This window comes from Crocuta crocuta, unplaced genomic scaffold, assembly GCF_008692635.1.
Source record: "Crocuta crocuta isolate KB4526 unplaced genomic scaffold, BGI_CrCroc_1.0 scaffold234, whole genome shotgun sequence".
In the NCBI taxonomy this organism is placed as follows: domain Eukaryota; kingdom Metazoa; phylum Chordata; class Mammalia; order Carnivora; family Hyaenidae; genus Crocuta; species Crocuta crocuta.
In genome coordinates this window covers 438,296-454,624 of record NW_027529647.1, presented here as the reverse complement: position 1 = coordinate 454,624, position 16,329 = coordinate 438,296, and the positions used below count along the sequence as shown (strand labels likewise).

Genomic DNA, 16,329 nt, shown 5'->3' with positions numbered 1-16,329 from the left:
TGAGACTGTTATTAAATGTTTTGAACCCCTGAAAGCAAAAAGTGACCACTAGTAAATTAGTGATCAGGTGTTTCCTCAGGAGTGAAGCCAAATACTATTTTCTTGTGATTAGTGACTCTGTATTGCTTTTTTTGGTGAGTCTCTCTGTTCTTGTACTTTGTCTCTTTTCCTGTTTGCCCATTCATTTTTTTTTAATTTTTAAAAATGTTTATTTATTTGTTTGTTTATTTATTTTTGAGAGAGAATGAGACAGAGCATGAGCATGGGACAGGCAAAGAGAGAGGGAGACACAGAATCTGAAGCAGGCTCCAAGCTGTCAGCAGAGAGCCCGATGTGGGGCTTGAACTCACAAACTATGAGATCATGACCTGAGCTAAAGTCGGAGGCTTAACCGACTGAGCCACCCAGGTGCCCCTGCCCATCGGCTTATTGCTTTGTAAGAACTCTTTGTATTTAAGGCAATTAGCCCTCTGTCATATTATAGACTTTTGTTGACAATGGGAAATGTTCACATTATAATTTTAAATAAATTAAAAAAAAACTCTAGGACACAAAAACTACACATACTCCATGAGTTCAGTTTTAACCATGTGCATTTGTGCTCATGATGATTCAGTCTTTCTTTTGTGGTCACTGAAGTGTAGGGCTTGGCTTTCTTGGAGATGTGCCAAGTAAATTACATCTGGGGCAGTGTTCAGGGAGAACAAAATTCATTTATTCAACAAATGTTTATTCTGCACCAACTCTGTGCTAGCTGGCTGCTGTTGTATGCAAACTTTTAAAATATTTAAGGGGCACCCGGGTAGCTCAGTCAGTTAAGCGCCCGACTTTGGCTCAAGTCATGATCTCACGGTTTCTGGGTTTGAGCCCCGCGTAGGGCTCTGTGCTGAAAGCTCAGAGCCTGGAGCCTGCTTTGGATTCTGTGTCTCCTTCTCTCTCTGCCCCTCTCCTGCTTGTGCTCTGTCTCTCTCTGTCTCTCAAAAGTGAATAAATGTTAAAAGAATTTTTTTTAAATATAAAAAAAATTAAAACTTCTGCCTCTTCTTGTGGACACTGTCTGGTGGTCATGCCCTTTGCCCTCATTTGCACCAGACTTTTCCTTCCTTATCCATCTGTGCTGTGCTTAGGATGGCCGGTGAGAGGCAGAGTCATGCCCCTCCCCGCTGCTCTGAATCACTGAGCCTTTGTGCTCTTGAGAAAGGGGCCTTCACAGCTGCACAGAGGCCGGAAGGATGCTGGTATCTCTTGTCTCCCTTGTGTTCTGTCTCTCATCCTGTCCACTCCCCCTTCCCGTCGCCAGCATGTCCACTTCTGACCACTGTGAGGCATCTGGGGTTCTGGATGCTGCCTGTCCCCATACACCACCAGCATCTCTCCTTCCTCTGTTTACCCAGATGCCTACTGACCTCCAGCCTTGGGCTTTTTTTTTTTTTTTAAATGTTTTTTATTTATTTCTAGGAGAGAGGCAGAGAGAGAGACAGCGTGAGCAGGGGAGGGTCAGAGAGAGAGGGAGTCACAGACTGAAACAGGCTCCAGGCTCTGAGCTGGCAGTTAGCACAGAGCCCCACGCGGGGCTCGACCCCACGAACCGCGGGATCATGACCTAAGCGAAAGTCAGACGCTTAACCGACTAAGCCACCCAGGTGCCCCCAGACTTGGGCTTTTTTCGTTTTAGAGGGAACCGTTGGATCCTGCTGCTGGACGTACACTCATTTCATTTGTTTTCTTATTCTGCCACCTGAACACAAAGGACGGGCTACACTGTGGGGGCTGCTCTTGGTGGCGCGTCTACCCCCTGCTGAGATACTAACATGTCCATGTGTCTCACCATGCCAGCCCCTGCCACCTCAACAGTTAAGAGTGGGCAATGGGTGGGGCGCCTGGCTGGCTCAGTCAGTTAAGTGTCTGACCTAGACTCAGTCATGATCTCACGGTTTGTGAGCTGAAGCCCCATGTCAGGCTCTGTGCTGACCGCTCAGAGCCTGGAGCCTGCTTCAGATTCTGTGTCTCCCTCTCTCTCTCTGCCCCTCCCCCACTTACACTCTGTCTCTTCTCTGAAAAATAAATAAATGTTGAAAAAAAATTTTAAAGAGTGGGAAATGGGACCTCAGGTTGGAACCTAGGCTCTAAATGCCCGCACATGCTGACCCCCAAACAGCCCCATGTGCAAGACAGGACTGAACAGTGGGAATGATCTGTTCAGGTCCCGGGCTGAATTTTGGGGTCATGGCTCTGTCTACAAAAAGCCTTGAACCTACAAGGGGCCTGGGAGGTGGGAACGCAAAAGGAACTGTATTTACTGACCATCTCTCTCTCTCTCTCTCTCTTTTTTAATGTTTTTTATTTATTTCTGAGAGAGAGAGAGAGCATGTGCAGGGGAGGGTCAGAGAGAGAGGGAGACACAGAATCTGAAGCAGGCTCCAGGCTCTGAGCTGGCTGTCAGCACAGAGCCTGACACGGGGCTCAAACCCACGAACCATGAGATCATGACCTGAGCCGAAGTTGGACGCTTAACCGACTGAGCCACCCAGGCGCCCCTGACCATCTCTTTTATGCTCAGTGCACCACACGCATTCATTTGCTACTTAACCTCCCTTGGCCTCAGTTTAAAAAAAAAATTTTTTTTTAATGTTTATTTATTTTTGAGAGACAGAGTGCGAGTGGAGGAGGGGCAGAGAGAGAGAGGGAGACACAGAATCAGAAGCAGCTCCAGGCTCCAAGCTATTAGCACAGAGCCCGACTCAGGGCTGGAACCCACAAGCTTTGAGATCCTGACCTGAGCCAAAGTCAGAGGCTCAACTGATTGAGCCAGCCAGGTGCCCCTGTCTTCTGTGAAATGGGGACAGTAGTGTGCCTGCCTCACAGGGCTGTTGGGACAGCTCACTGAGATGACGCATGTCTAGAAACATAAGCGTGTGTCGTTACTCATCTTCAGAGATGGGACAGCTCCAGGGAGTGGGAATTACCTTGATTTCTGAGGGTCAGTGGAGACAAATCACTTGCCACAGCGAGATCCAGGCTGGTCCCACCATGAGTTTTCAGAAACACCTTGGAAATGGGTTGAAGACCAGAGGATGTGGAACCCACATGGCTGTTCTTGGGTGAAAGGGCCACTGTATGGCTTGGAACTGCATTTCAGATCTGAGGGGACCAATAAGTCGAGGTTTCCAGAAAGGGCAGACCACGTGGTGAAGAGGGTGGCATCACCCTCTGGTCCTGAACGCCTCCCCATTCTCCTGCAGGGGACAAACTAGATGCAGACTACATCGAGCAGTGCCTGGGCCATCTCACGCCCATGCAGGAGAGCTGCCTCATCCAGCTTCGACACTGGCTGCAGGATACCCACAAAGGCAAGGTGGGTGCAGAGCTGGGGCCTTCCAGAGCAGGTTCAATGCCAGCCACTCACCCCAGGCACTCGGGGAGGAGGCCCAGGTCAACAAGCTGATGTCATCAGCAACACTGAAAACCTGTATTCTGCCTTCTTTCTATCATGGATTGTCTCCTGTATCTATAATGCATGTCGTGCACACCACTGATTGCAGGGTTGCTCATCCTTTGCACTCTTGACACTGGAGGCCTTTATGGGGTGGGGTGTGCCCTGTTGGGTGTTGCAGCACCCTGGCCTCCACCACTAGACGCCAGGGGCTCCTCTCTCCCAGTCGTGACAACCAAAAATGTCTGCAGCCTCTAAGCCCCATAACATGAATGTCCATCATGCATGTAGGTCCCAACATGGACTTGACCTTCAGCTCTGTTGAGTAAGAAATTCGAGCTTGCCCTTCCTCCCTCTCCCCTCCCCATGCTGGGTGTGTGTGGGGGGGTGGGGGGTGCCGACAAGGAAGTTGCTTTCATGTTGGGCTGTGATTGAACCTGTCTGCCCCTGTTTTCTCCTCTGTAAAAGGAGGATGATGCTAGCATACACCGCCTAGACTGAATTAACGAGGGACGATCCACATAAAATGCCTAGAGTCGTGTCTGGATGGGATGAGCACTCAGGGCAGGGGATACTTTATTGGGGCTGGATTTCCCCTTGCCTGTCAATATTTGCCCGAGGGAAGGAGGAAGAGCTGGCAGGGTCTTAGCTTGTCACTCGGCCTACGAATTCGACTNTTCATTGGCTCCTATAACAAACCATTGAGAGGGATGTATTAACTTCTTCGGACTGCTGAAAGAAAATGCTACAAACAACAGAAACTTATCCTCACATTTCTGGAGGCCAGAAGTCTCAAATGAAGGCATGGGCAGGGTTCTGGAGCCTGCGTTCTCTCCAGCCTTCTGGAGGCTCTGAGAGACAATCTGTGCCACGCCTCCCCCCTCCTGGCTTCTGGTGGCTGCCACAGTCCTTGGCTTGTGGATACGTCATTCCAGTGTCTGCCTTCACCCTCACGTGGACTTCTTCCCTCCACGTGTCCTGTGTCTGTGTCCAAACAGAGTAGGGCCCACCTACTCCAGTATGACCTCACTTTATCTAATTATATCCGTAGTGACTCATTTCCAAATAAGGTCCCATTCTGAGGTTCTGGGTAGACACGAATTTGGAAGGGACATCGTTCAGCCCAGGGGGCCATGCAGCCTGTGTCAGAGATGTCCTGAATCAGGACTCCCATGTGGTCAGGGCCCCTGAGCTCTTGTATCTGTTTACTTCTGCTTCATCCCTGTCAGACTTATTTCCTTGTTGAGCTTGGAGCTGGGGCTCCCCATAATCTGCAGGCTCACCTTTACCAGCAGAGAAAGGGGCTCGTGTCCTGTTCTTCTGATTTAAATAGTCTAAATGCTCTGATTGGATCGTGCCATCCCTGAGGCCAGGGGAATGGAGTGCTGATCGGCAACACCAGCCAAAACCAGCATTGGTGCTGGGGCGCAGGAAGGACACGCAGCTCCCCAAAAGCAAATGATGCCTGAGGAGGAAGAAACGTCCGGCAGCCCAAGCTCATAGGTTTTCACTACAGTCCACCCCTTGACTGTGTCGTTTGTGGTGGAGTGTGTGGTCCTTTTCCTAGCTACATATTTTGCAGAGAAGACGGGAGAACTCATTTTCTGCAATCTTCTCTACTGGGTTAGGGAATTCCTTTCTACAGGCTCTATCCTTCTTCTGTCAGATTCCGAAAGATGAGCACATCCTCCGGTTCCTTCGGGCCCGTGACTTCCACCTGGACAAGGCCCGGGAGATGCTGCGCCAGTCCCTGAGCTGGCGGAAGCAGCACCAGGTGGATCTCCTCCTTCAGACCTGGCGGCCCCCTGCTCTCCTGGAGGAATTCTACGCGGGGGGCTGGCATTACCAGGACATAGGTGCGTCCCTTTACCTACCTAATGCACAGAGGGCCGCTTTCACGTTGGCATCTTATTATTTTTTCTTTGGAGTCTTCTGGCGTCTGGAGATGCCCTTGGGGCTCACCCAGCCATGAGGAGCGTAGGGCTGGAATAGACATTTGGGCTCGAGGCAACATTTCTCCATGCAGAGGCAGCGTTAGCCCACCCTAACTTTTGATCGTGGGGACCCCCACACATAATGGCTGCATGGACATGCGTCAGTGCCCCGGGTATGCCATAGCAAATTACTGCAAACTGGGTGCCTTAAGGCAAGAGAGACCTATCTTCCCACAGTTCTGAAGGCAGAAACCCCAAATCAAGGTGTGGGCAGGGCTGTGCTCCCTGCGGTGAATCTCGTCCAGCACTTGGTGACCCCAGGCGTCTGCCTGTCTCATGTGGCTTTTTTCTGGATGTCTCTGTGTCCTCTCCTCTTCTTATAAAGATCCCAGGTCACTGAATTTAGGGCCCACTCTGGTCCAGTAGGATTTCATCTCCAGGTCCTTAACTAATTTGACCTGCAGACTGTTTCCAAATAAGATCACATTCAAAGGTTCTGGGTGGACGTGAATGTTTGGGGGACACTATTCAACCTGCTACAAATAACTTCCCTCTCGGTTTTTTATTAAACTGCCCTTGATGCCAGTGCCTAGAATGCTCTTCAATGCCCTTTATGTAAAGATTTATATATATTGATTAGGGTGAGTGGGTTACTCTCCTGAAGGACTGGTTCGAACACTTTATTTTAATATACAGTCAATTCTCATTATTCATGGATTCCTTATTTGAGAATTTGCCTGCTTACCACAATTTGTTTGTAACCCTCAAGTCAGTACTCACCGTGCTTTTGCGGTCAATTACGATCATGTGCGGAGTGGCTGAAAGTAGGAGTCATCTGCTCTGTGTCCCCTACTGAGGTTGACCAAGATGTCCTTCTAACATTTTTCTTTCAGTTCTTATACTGTTAACAAGAGCCCTTTTTAAAATCTACTTAGTGCTACTTTTTTTTTTTTGCATTTTTTTGGATGATTTTGCTGCTTAAAATGGCCCCCAGGCATAATGCAGGAGTGCTGGCTAGTATTCTGAGGCACAAGAAGGCCGTGACTCATGGAGAAAATGTTAGATAAGCTTCCTTCAGGCTTAGTGTGGTGCTGCTGGCCATGAGTTCAATGTTAATGAATCAACAGTATATACTCAATAAGGTGTCCTTAAAAGTAACACACAGAGAATAAGGTTATGTATTGATCAGTTGACAAAAATGTTCTGTCTAGAGGCTTGCAAGGACCTTACCCCATATTTTTCCTGGAAGTGATGCTTCAGCGTTTCTGGATTCAGCGTTCAAGGTGACTTTAGAAAACATCACAACCATGAATAACAAGAGTGGGTTGTATCGTATATAATTTCTTATTTTTCCTATTTGCTTTGACTGATAGAAGGCGAAGGGAACCAATGTTATCCACTCTCTCCATATTCCTTCATAACGTGGTTCATATATATATATTTTTTAAAAAGCTTTAGGGGTGCCTGGGTGGCTCAGTTGGTCCAGTGTCTGATTTTTTAATGTTCATTTATTCATTTTGAGAGAGAGAGAGAGAGAGAGTGAGCTCAAGGGAGGGAGGAGCAGAGAGAGAGGGAGAGAGAGAGAGAATCTCAACCAGGCTCCACACTGTCAACATAAAGCCCGACAAGATAAACATAAAGATCAAGAGTCAGTTGCTTAACTGACTGAGCCATCTAGATGCCCCAAGTGTCTGACTCTTGATTTCAGCTCAGGTCATGATCTCATGATTTTTGGGATCAAGCCCAGCATTGGGCTCTGTGCTGACAGTATGAGCCTTTTGGGGATTCTCTCTCTCTCTGCCCCTTCCTCACTTGGGCGCTCTCTCAAAATAAATAAATGAACATTAAGAATAATTTAAAAAAATAAAAGGCTTTAAGGTAAACATTTAATTTTAGGGCAGGTTTTCAGAAATGTTTCCAAGGTCATACAGAGTTCCCTCAAGCCCCTCACCCAATTTCCTCATGATGTCAGTCTGTCTCTTTGACACCTGGACACTGCTTCTATCACCATAACTGGTGTCAACCCCTCTTGGGAGCAGGCAGAGCATTTGCAAGTAAATGGACAGGAGAGGGCAGGCTGAGCCACAGCCTGGCACTGCCTTCTCCCAAGAGAAGTTTGGGCCTCCCCTCCCACCAGCACCCCTGAAATAACGTCCCTTCTGTTTACTGGGCCTCCCTACAAAGACGGCCGCCCTCTCTATATCCTGCGCCTGGGCCACATGGACACCAAGGGTTTGATGAAGGCTGTGGGGGAGGAGGCGCTGCTGAAGCACGTGAGTAGGGGTCCCCTCTCCCCGGACCCCAGGGCTGCCTGTAGGGGAGGGGGAGCCAAGTGAATGTTTGCCAGTACAATCTCTACTTTCCAGGTTCTTTCCGTCAACGAGGAAGGACAGAAGAGATGCGAAGGGAACACAAAGCAGTTTGGCCGTCCCATCAGGTAAGAACCCCAGCCAGGATTCCCCCGAAAGAGTAAAAACAGCCAAGTTCACTGGGCACAGACCCTGGGCCAGGCGGCGTGCTCAGCCCTTTATAGGAATGTCCTCACTTAATCTGTTCAGTGGTCCTGTGAGACAGGACCTGCTATTGTCCCTGTTCTTTATGGAGAGGGACACTGAGGTTCAGAGTGGTGGTGCTCATCCAAGGCTATTGCTAAGTGGGTAAGTTCCTGTCTGCCTCGGGCTCAAGGACATTACCCTGGGGGCCTTTTGAGGCTGGCTCTGCCACCCCAGGTGACACTTTGACTCTGCCTCCCGGGCAGGTGGACTCACAGGTGTCATGGCACATCCAGTAATCCTCGTCCGACTTCCCCAGACTCCTCAGTTTCCCACATGAGTACTTACAGTGGCATGAACCTTTCTGAGCTATAGCTTGCTCATCTGTGATGTGCGAATAACATCGCGAGTCCCAAGGTATCTTCGTGGATTATCAGAAGCCACGTCCATGGAGATAACACAATGTGTGTGTAATGCTTGCTCTGCATCAGGTGAACTGGGAAATCGTACCTGATTCACGTCTGGGAGGGAGGGGCCGGGGGGACCTGCCGCTGCAGCTTTTTACCCCGAAATGGCCTGATCTTTGTGAAATCAAGTTCCCTTGCCCTTTGGAGCCTTTCCTAAGGGGATGTACTTTGGCTGGGGTGGAAAATTGATCATTAACATCAGGGTCCTGATCTGAAGTGGAATTCACCAGGGACGGCTTGCGGCAGCGTGGATGAAAGGAACGTCAGTATGGAGGGGCTCCTGGGCCACTGCAGTAGAACAGTCATTTTCCTAATGAATTAGTTCTGCTGAAATGGAAGCACAGAGAGGTTAAGTAACTTGGCCAAGTTGCAGGCGGCAGTGCTGGGATTTGAATCCAGGCTGTCTGGCTCTGGAGTGAGTGCTCTTCGCGTTCGCACTATTTAGCAGTCAGCGCCTTTTCAACTAATTGGTACCAATGCTCGCTTTGATCGAGCGCGTGCTATGGCCGGTCCTTGCAGAGAGCTTCACGTACATTATCTCATTGAATCGCACAATTGCTTGAGATGGGGACTGTTACTGTCACTGCCACTGTCCTGATGAGGAAGCTGCCCGTGTCACACAGCTCTCAGGGGATGGAAGTGACACTTGAATTCAGGTGCTAGCCTCAGAGGCCGTGCACTGACCCTCCTCACCACATGGTCTTCCCAGCCTAGGGCTGGGGCGGGGGTAGGATCCACAAGTGTGTCCTGTGGCCCTCTACTCCTAGCCCTGGCTTCCTGAGCCTTCTGTGTCCTGTCTGCCAGCCCCCCAGCCCCGCCCCCAGGCTGTGTGGGGTGGGGGGGTGGTGCCTGGGATGTGCAGAGAGGCTGCAGTGAGGGGACCATCTGCTACAGCTCCTGGACCTGCCTGGTGGACCTGGAGGGTCTCAACATGCGGCACCTTTGGCGGCCGGGGGTGAAGGCCCTGCTGCGGATGATTGAGGTGGTCGAGGACAACTACCCTGAGACCCTGGGCCGGCTGCTCATCGTGCGAGCCCCCCGCGTCTTCCCCGTGCTCTGGACGCTGGTGAGAGCAGGCGGCCCGGCCAGACCCCTCCCCCGTGCAGGCCCAGATGGGAAGCGGGTTCCCTCTGCCTGTTTGTTCTGTGTCATTTCTTCTAACTAACAGCTTTACTGAGATGCAACTCATTTACTCTAAGGTTCACTCTTTCCAAGTTCACTCTTTCCAGTGGTTTTTCGTATATTCCCAGAGCTGTGCAACCATCCCACCTTTTAGTTCCAGAACATTATCAGCACCCCCAAAGGAAACCCTGTGTCCATCAGCATNGCCCCCAGCGCCCCCCGTGTCCCCAGCAGCTCCCGCGCCCCCGCGCCCCAGCTCCCAGCAGCTGTCAGTCAGCTTTGTGTCTCTATGGATTTGCCTGTTCTAAGTATTTCACAGAAGTGAAATCACACAAGGCATTCTGCATCTCATTTCTCTCCCTAGGCATAATGATTTCAGATTCATCCAGGGTGTAACATATCAGAACTTCATGCCTTTTCATGGCCTAGTACTATTCCACTGTGTGGACAGACCAGGATTTATGTATCTGTTGTCCTGCTTTGTAGACGCTGGAGTCACACTCAGAACTGTATAGTGTTCCCGGGGCTCCTGTGACCTGGCTCTGAGGGGGGTTGGGATCCTCTGCTGCAGGGGCTTTAAAACTTTTAGCTCAAGACCCACAGTAAGAAATACATGTTAGGTTACAACCCAACTCACACACGCACCTGGAACAGGTCTGCAAGAAGAAGTTCACCTTAACGATGTGCAACATCCTCTTTGCTATTTTTTCAATGTTTTATTTTTGAGAGAGAGACAGAGCACGAGGCAGGGGTGGGCAGCAGAGAGAGAGAGGGAGACACAGAATCCGAAGCAGCTCCAGGCTCTGAGCTGTCAGCACGGAGCCTGACGCGGGGCTCGAACTCATGAACTGCAAGATCATGAACTGAACTTAAGTTGGATGCTTAACCAGCTGAGCCGCCCAGCTGCCCCTCTCTTTGCTCTTTTATTCCATTCCATGAAAAATAAGCTAGTCACGGGGGCGCTTGGGTGGCTCAGTTGGTTGAGTCTCCAACTTTTCATTGCAGCTCAGGTCATGATCCCAGGATTGGGCTCTGCATGGAGTGTTGAGCCTGCCTAAGATTCTCTCTCTCTCTCTCTCTCTTTCTCTCTCTCCCTCCCTCCTCCACTCTGCCCCTATCTCCTGCTTGCACACACATGCTCTCTCTCTCTTAAAAAAAAATAAATTAAAAAAGATAAAAACAATAGTCTAGCCACAATGTGCTAAATTGACCTCACACCCATTAGCAGGTTGTCACTGACAGTTGAAAACCACTGGTGGTCCACAGGCCAGTGCAGAGTGCCAGTCCCCCCCACCAAGTCCTGCAGACCCTGAGCACCTTACCCAGTGCCCCGAGGATTCAGTGCCCAAGAAAGCCTGGAAAGAGCTGTTATAAGTTGAGTTTCAATCAGAGTAGAGATTTGGGAGTTACGTGGATGCAGTGTTTCACTAAGCACCTACTATGTGCCAGACACCTTTCCAGGCCCTGGAATTTGGGGTAAACAAGACATCCACTGTATCCCTCCCCAACTGTGACAGGATGGGGAGAGATAAAGCAGATAATGTCACACAAGGAAACGCCTCATAGTTCCCTGTGACAAGGGCATGGGGACGTTCAGTGTTCTTGGAGAGGCTGAGTCAGGCAGGGGTAGTGCAGCGTGGGTGATTTAGATTGAGGAACTGAGGAAGGTCCCTCGGAGGTAACAAGTGGCTGAGCTCCAAGGAAGAAGCAGGAGTCATGCAGGGAAGGGTGGGGGAGACAGGTGGGGCAGGCAACCCACACAGGAAGGGCAAAAGCCTGGATGGCTGTATGTGACACTTTTGAGAAACTGAGAAACCAGTGCCGGGTGACTGGAACACAAAGGAGCAGAAAGGCCAGTGGCCCTGGCAGAAGCCAGGAAAATGCTCAGGGACCAGTGGCTGCCGAGTCCAGGCTGTGGCGAACGTGGGACTTCATCCTGGGGCAGTAGGGAGCCACGGAGGGTTGTCAGCAGGAGAGGATGTGAGCAGATTTCTGGGGCAGAATGTTCTTTGGCTCCTGTGGCTACTTCAGGGCTCTGGTGGGGCTGGGCTGGGGAGCAGAGCTGTAGGAGGGACAGGCAGGGCCTGCTACTGAAGCTTTTTATCTTGAAATATCCTGAACTTTGTGAAAATGAAATTCTTACTGTTTGGAGACTTCTAAGACGTGTATCGGGTAGGGGTGGGAGCCAGTCACCCAGGGTTCTGGCCAGAAGTGGGATTCACTCCAGTGGATTAATGGGGATAGAGCATGAAAGAACTCCTTGCAGAGATATGGGCAGGAGGGAAAAGCCCCAGGGGCTAGACCGTGCAGTGACCCCTGACCACCGGGGGCCGGAGGCACAAAGGGAGGGGATGGCTTTGTTACCTAGGGAGCCAGAGCCTCGAGCCGGAATGGGGTAGGGGGTGGGTGTGTCCAGGGGCACTGAGGCGGGGGGGGTGGGGGGAGAAGCACCCTGGCCTCTCTCTTTGTTCCTACCCCCCATCTCTGGCTGCTGCCACCTCCCCCCAACCCAGTGGCCACACTGGATGGAAGCCAATGGCATGGAACCGGGTTGCGAGGCTGGCAGGTGACTGCTTCCCGGGGTGGAGGCTGAAGGAGAGTGACCACCCAGGAGGGCTCCCCAGTTCCTGTGGTACTCCTTGCTGAATTGGCTTGTGCCCTGCCAATGCGGAGTCCTTCCTTCCTTCCGCAGACACCACACCATCATCGTGGGTGGGGGTGGGGGGATGGACTGCGCTGAAAAAGAAAATGGATCCACATGCAGCTTAGAGTTGGGCGTTGAAATATTTTCCACGTGGGGTAAACAAAAAAGGATCATCCATACAGTAGAATATTATTCAGCCATAAAAAGGAACGGAATAGTGATCTGTGCTACAACGTGGATGAACCTAGAAAAAACATCATACTGAGGGAGAGAAGCCAGTCACAGAAGGCCACATACCAGATGATTCCATTTCTGTGAAATGTCCGGAACAAGCAAATCCATAGAGACAGAAAGCTGCCTGGTGGTTGCCAAGAGCTGGAGGGAGGGGGCTGGGGCGTGACTGCTAATGTGTATTAATGTCTAAAAGGAACTGGGTTTCAGGGTGCCTGGGTGGCTCAATTGGTTGGGCGTCCGACTTTAGCTCAGGTCATGATTTTGCAGTCCGTGAGTTCGAGCCCTGCTTCGGGCTCTGTGCTGACAGCTCAGAGCCTGGAGCCTGCTTCAGATTTTGTTTCCCTCTCTCTGCTCTCCGCCACTTGAACTCTGTCTCTCAAAAATTAATAAACATTAAAAAAATTTTTAAAAAAGGAATGGAATTTCCATTTGGGGTGAAGAAAAGTCTTGGAATGACAGGAAAGTGGTAGTCGTACAACATAGTGAATGAACTAAAAGCCACTGAATTGTTGATTTTAAAATGGTTAATTCTGGGGTACCTGGCTGGCTCAGTTGGAAGAGCATGTGATGTCTGATCTCAGCGTCCTGAGTTTGAGCCCCAGCCATGTTGGGTGTAGGGATTACTTAAATAAAAACTTAAAAAAGAGAGAGAGAAAATGGTTAATTCTTTGTCATGTGAATTACGTCTCAGTAACACACAAAAAACGAAAATCACCTTTCCCTCTGGTCTCCTCTTCCTCACTTCAGATCAGTCCCTTCATCAATGAGAACACGAGGCAGAAGTTCCTGATCTACAGTGGCAGCAATTATCAGGGCCCAGGAGGCCTCGTGGACTACTTAGATAGAGAAGTGATCCCCGACTTCCTAGGGGGAGAGTGTGTGGTGAGTGTGCGGCTGCAGGCCCTGGGCCGTGGCCTCGGGGAGGGGGGCAGGGATTGCTGGGGCAGGGCTGCAGAGGTCCATGGAGGCTGGAGGGGGGACTCTGTCCTGTGTGGGTGCTGGTACCTGGAGAGGCCATGCTTTCTTTTTTGGGGGGGCAAGGCTTGTTTTAGAAGCTTCCCCAAAGAGAGTTGAATCCTGTCCAAAGGAGGGGCCTTTCTTTGGGTTTTCAATCATAGTGATCAGATGGAAGTTTCTAGAAGACCAGAGACCAGGCCAGTCAAAAGTTTACCCCAGTATTCCCCATGCAGTTCATTGCTAGGCAGCAGTCAGAGTTTACCTGCTGACTTTGCGCCCTCTGCTGCTGAGAGAGGTGACTCAAACATCCCAGTGGCCTGGACCCAGGAGCCTGTGTACCCAAAGGGATTTATTCCCAACCCACATCCTCATGGAGTGTTTAGATGGGCCAACTGCTTCAAGGGTAGGCAGCCACAGACCCCTTTTACTGCCTCCCCCTGGGACTGAGATGACACAGGCAGGGGTGACCCTGGGTCACAACTGTCTTATCTCATCTGGCTGGGGGAGGGCAGGCCCCTCTCCCTCCACTAACAATACCAAACTCGAAGCGCACATGATTTCCGAGTAAAAACAGGCATTTCCTAGGAATTCTGCCAAGCGTGTCCATTTTCTCCACCTGTTGAGATACCTATACATGATTTATGTTTAGCAAATGGGCCTGTAAGGCCAGCATGGCAATAAGAGATATGAGCCTAGGGGCCCTGATAAATGTGGGTTTGTGTCCAGGCTCAGCCACTTTCTGCTGTGTGATCTCAGGCAAGTGGCTTGACCTCTCTGGGCTTCCATTTTCCTCCTCTGTGACAGGAAAAATTAAGAGTTCCTACTGCATTGTGGTTTTGGAGATTAAATGAGATCATGAGAGCCCCTGTACCCTACTCGCTGTGGGGCCACTGTTGTAAGTGCAGTTTCAGGGGTCACAAGATACCCTCCTGTGGGTCAGCCAGGCCGGCTGGGTCCTGACCTGCCACTTTTGTCTCTATCCCCCAGTGTAATGTCCCCGAAGGAGGGCTGGTCCCCAAATCCCTCTACCTTACAGAAGAGGAGCAGGAGCACACGGACCAGCTGCGGCAGTGGAGAGAGACCTACCAGTCGGCCAGCGTGCTCCGAGGCGCCCCCCATGAGGTGCTGGGAACTGGCCTGGGGGGCCCACTGGGCTGCTGTGTGGTTTTAGGTCAGGGTCCCCTGAAGCAGAGCCTGAGATAAGGGTTCTTGTGCTAGGGTGAGCTCTCAGGAGAAACCTGTAAGGTAGCCCAGGACGGGTGTAAGCAAAGGGGTGGTGTAGCCAAGTCTTGCCCAGCCTGATCCCAGGGGAGTGCTGGGCTGTGCAGAGCATGGCACGTGGGCAGATGAAGGCCCAGGTGGGCACCCACAGCACCTACTGCAGCTGACCCCCCATCCCCGCTCCCCACTCCTGGTGGGATTCCAGGTCGGACTCTCAGACCATGCCCTTCCCCATGCAGGTTGCCGTGGAGATTCTGGAGGGCGAGTCAGTCATCACCTGGGACTTTGACATCCTGAGAGGGGACGTGGTGTTCAGCCTGTACCACAGCAAGCAGGTGCCCAGGCCTGGACCCCAGGAGCCTGGGGCCAGGGCCGACGGGCAGCTGACAGACAAAGGCTGGGTCCTAGGTGTGGATTACAGCCGCGTGGAGGCCCCCCTTGTCTGCCGGGAAGGGGAGAGCATCCAGGTACGAATTCCTTTGTTCATTTGTTCATTCATCACTCAGGACTGAGTGTCCACGGTGTGCCAGGGTTCTGGGAGCACCAAAGTAGATGAACTGCATCTGGCCTTTGGCCTTCGAGACCCTGTGGGATGATCGGGGAGAAAGACAGAACCAGGCAGATCTGGGACTCTGGGGACCTCCCAGGACCCCCGCCTCAGAATCCCCTGGGACTCTTGTCAAAGATGCAGGTCGCCAGGCCCCATGCCAGGGTTGGGGGGTAACTCAGAACCTCTGGGCGTGAGGCCTGGACTCTGCATCCCTCACCTTCTCTCAGTGGTTTCTGACGTGTGAGCTTCAGAAACTATGCAACAGAGATGCACTAAGTCTGGAAACAGAACTCATATGCGCTGTGGAACATGAACATGAGCCCCCCGCATTCTCCACTCTCCAGTGCTTGTCTCACATCACTGGCCTCGCTCGCTCTCTCGCTCAGCCATACTGCACACACAAGCTCTGGGGAGCACTGCAGATCTCTCCGAAGGTTCCCTGAGCCTCAGGCTGTCTTGCACCTCACGCACCAGCACTGCCAGCCCTCATTCTCACCGTTCAGGCCCTCAACTAACTCTAACCAACCTGCCAGCTCTCTGCCCCAGTCCCCGCCTGGATCTCATCTGCAAACCACACTCAGCAGAACAAAAGCCCAGCAAAGTCCAGGCATTTAATTCAACTGCACCTGTTGCCGTGCAACCATAATCCTCCACTCCAGGCCTGCACTCCCGCCACATTCAGAGGGAGGCTCTCTGTGCCCAGGGATATGGGGGTAACAGCAGAGGGGTCAACGATGACTTCGGGAGGCCCCTGAGAGGAAGACCCGCTGGTGGATTGGTTCAGTAAGGGGCTCCCGTCCGCAGGAGGACCAGAGCCTCAGGTGTGGCTGCTGTGTTTCAGGGCTCCCATGTGACCCGCTGGCCTGGCACCTACTTGCTCCAGTGGCAAATGCACAGCCCCCCGGGCAATGTGGCCTGCAGCCTCCCAGGCGTGGAGGACGTCCTCACGGCCCTGCACAGCCCTGGCCCCAAGTGCAAACTCCTCTACTACTATGAGGTGCTGGCGTCTGAGGACTTCAGGTAGGAGGGGCTGGGGAGGGAAGCCTGGGCAGGAAGGGCCCTCCCTGACTCCCCTCTAGGCCAGGTGCCCAGCACTCATGAGGCCCCTTCCTTCTGGGCTGGGGCCACTAGATTCACCTCCACTCACCTTTGAGCTTGTCCAGGGGCAGGGCCCCAGCACTGGCATTGTTAAAATTCTCCAGTGTTTCAGCACCTGTGTGAGCAACCAGACTGAACACAATGTCCAAACTCTGCCTCAGCTGCAGGATCTCCCCT

General features: G+C 51.7%; 1 protein-coding gene across 1 annotated transcript in view; it reads left to right on the top strand.

Moving 5' to 3' along the window:
- Positions 1-16,329, top strand: part of SEC14L5 (SEC14 like lipid binding 5) — a 42,409-nt gene that overhangs the window by 20,514 nt on the left and 5,566 nt on the right. The window contains exons 5-13 of the mRNA XM_077762754.1: positions 3,243-3,355; positions 5,100-5,289; positions 7,552-7,640; positions 7,734-7,804; positions 9,221-9,392; positions 13,074-13,208; positions 14,271-14,405; positions 14,744-14,971; positions 15,896-16,074. Of these exons, the coding sequence (XP_077618880.1) occupies positions 3,243-3,355; positions 5,100-5,289; positions 7,552-7,640; positions 7,734-7,804; positions 9,221-9,392; positions 13,074-13,208; positions 14,271-14,405; positions 14,744-14,971; positions 15,896-16,074 (1,312 nt within the window). The remainder of the gene's footprint in view (positions 1-3,242; positions 3,356-5,099; positions 5,290-7,551; positions 7,641-7,733; positions 7,805-9,220; positions 9,393-13,073; positions 13,209-14,270; positions 14,406-14,743; positions 14,972-15,895; positions 16,075-16,329) is intronic.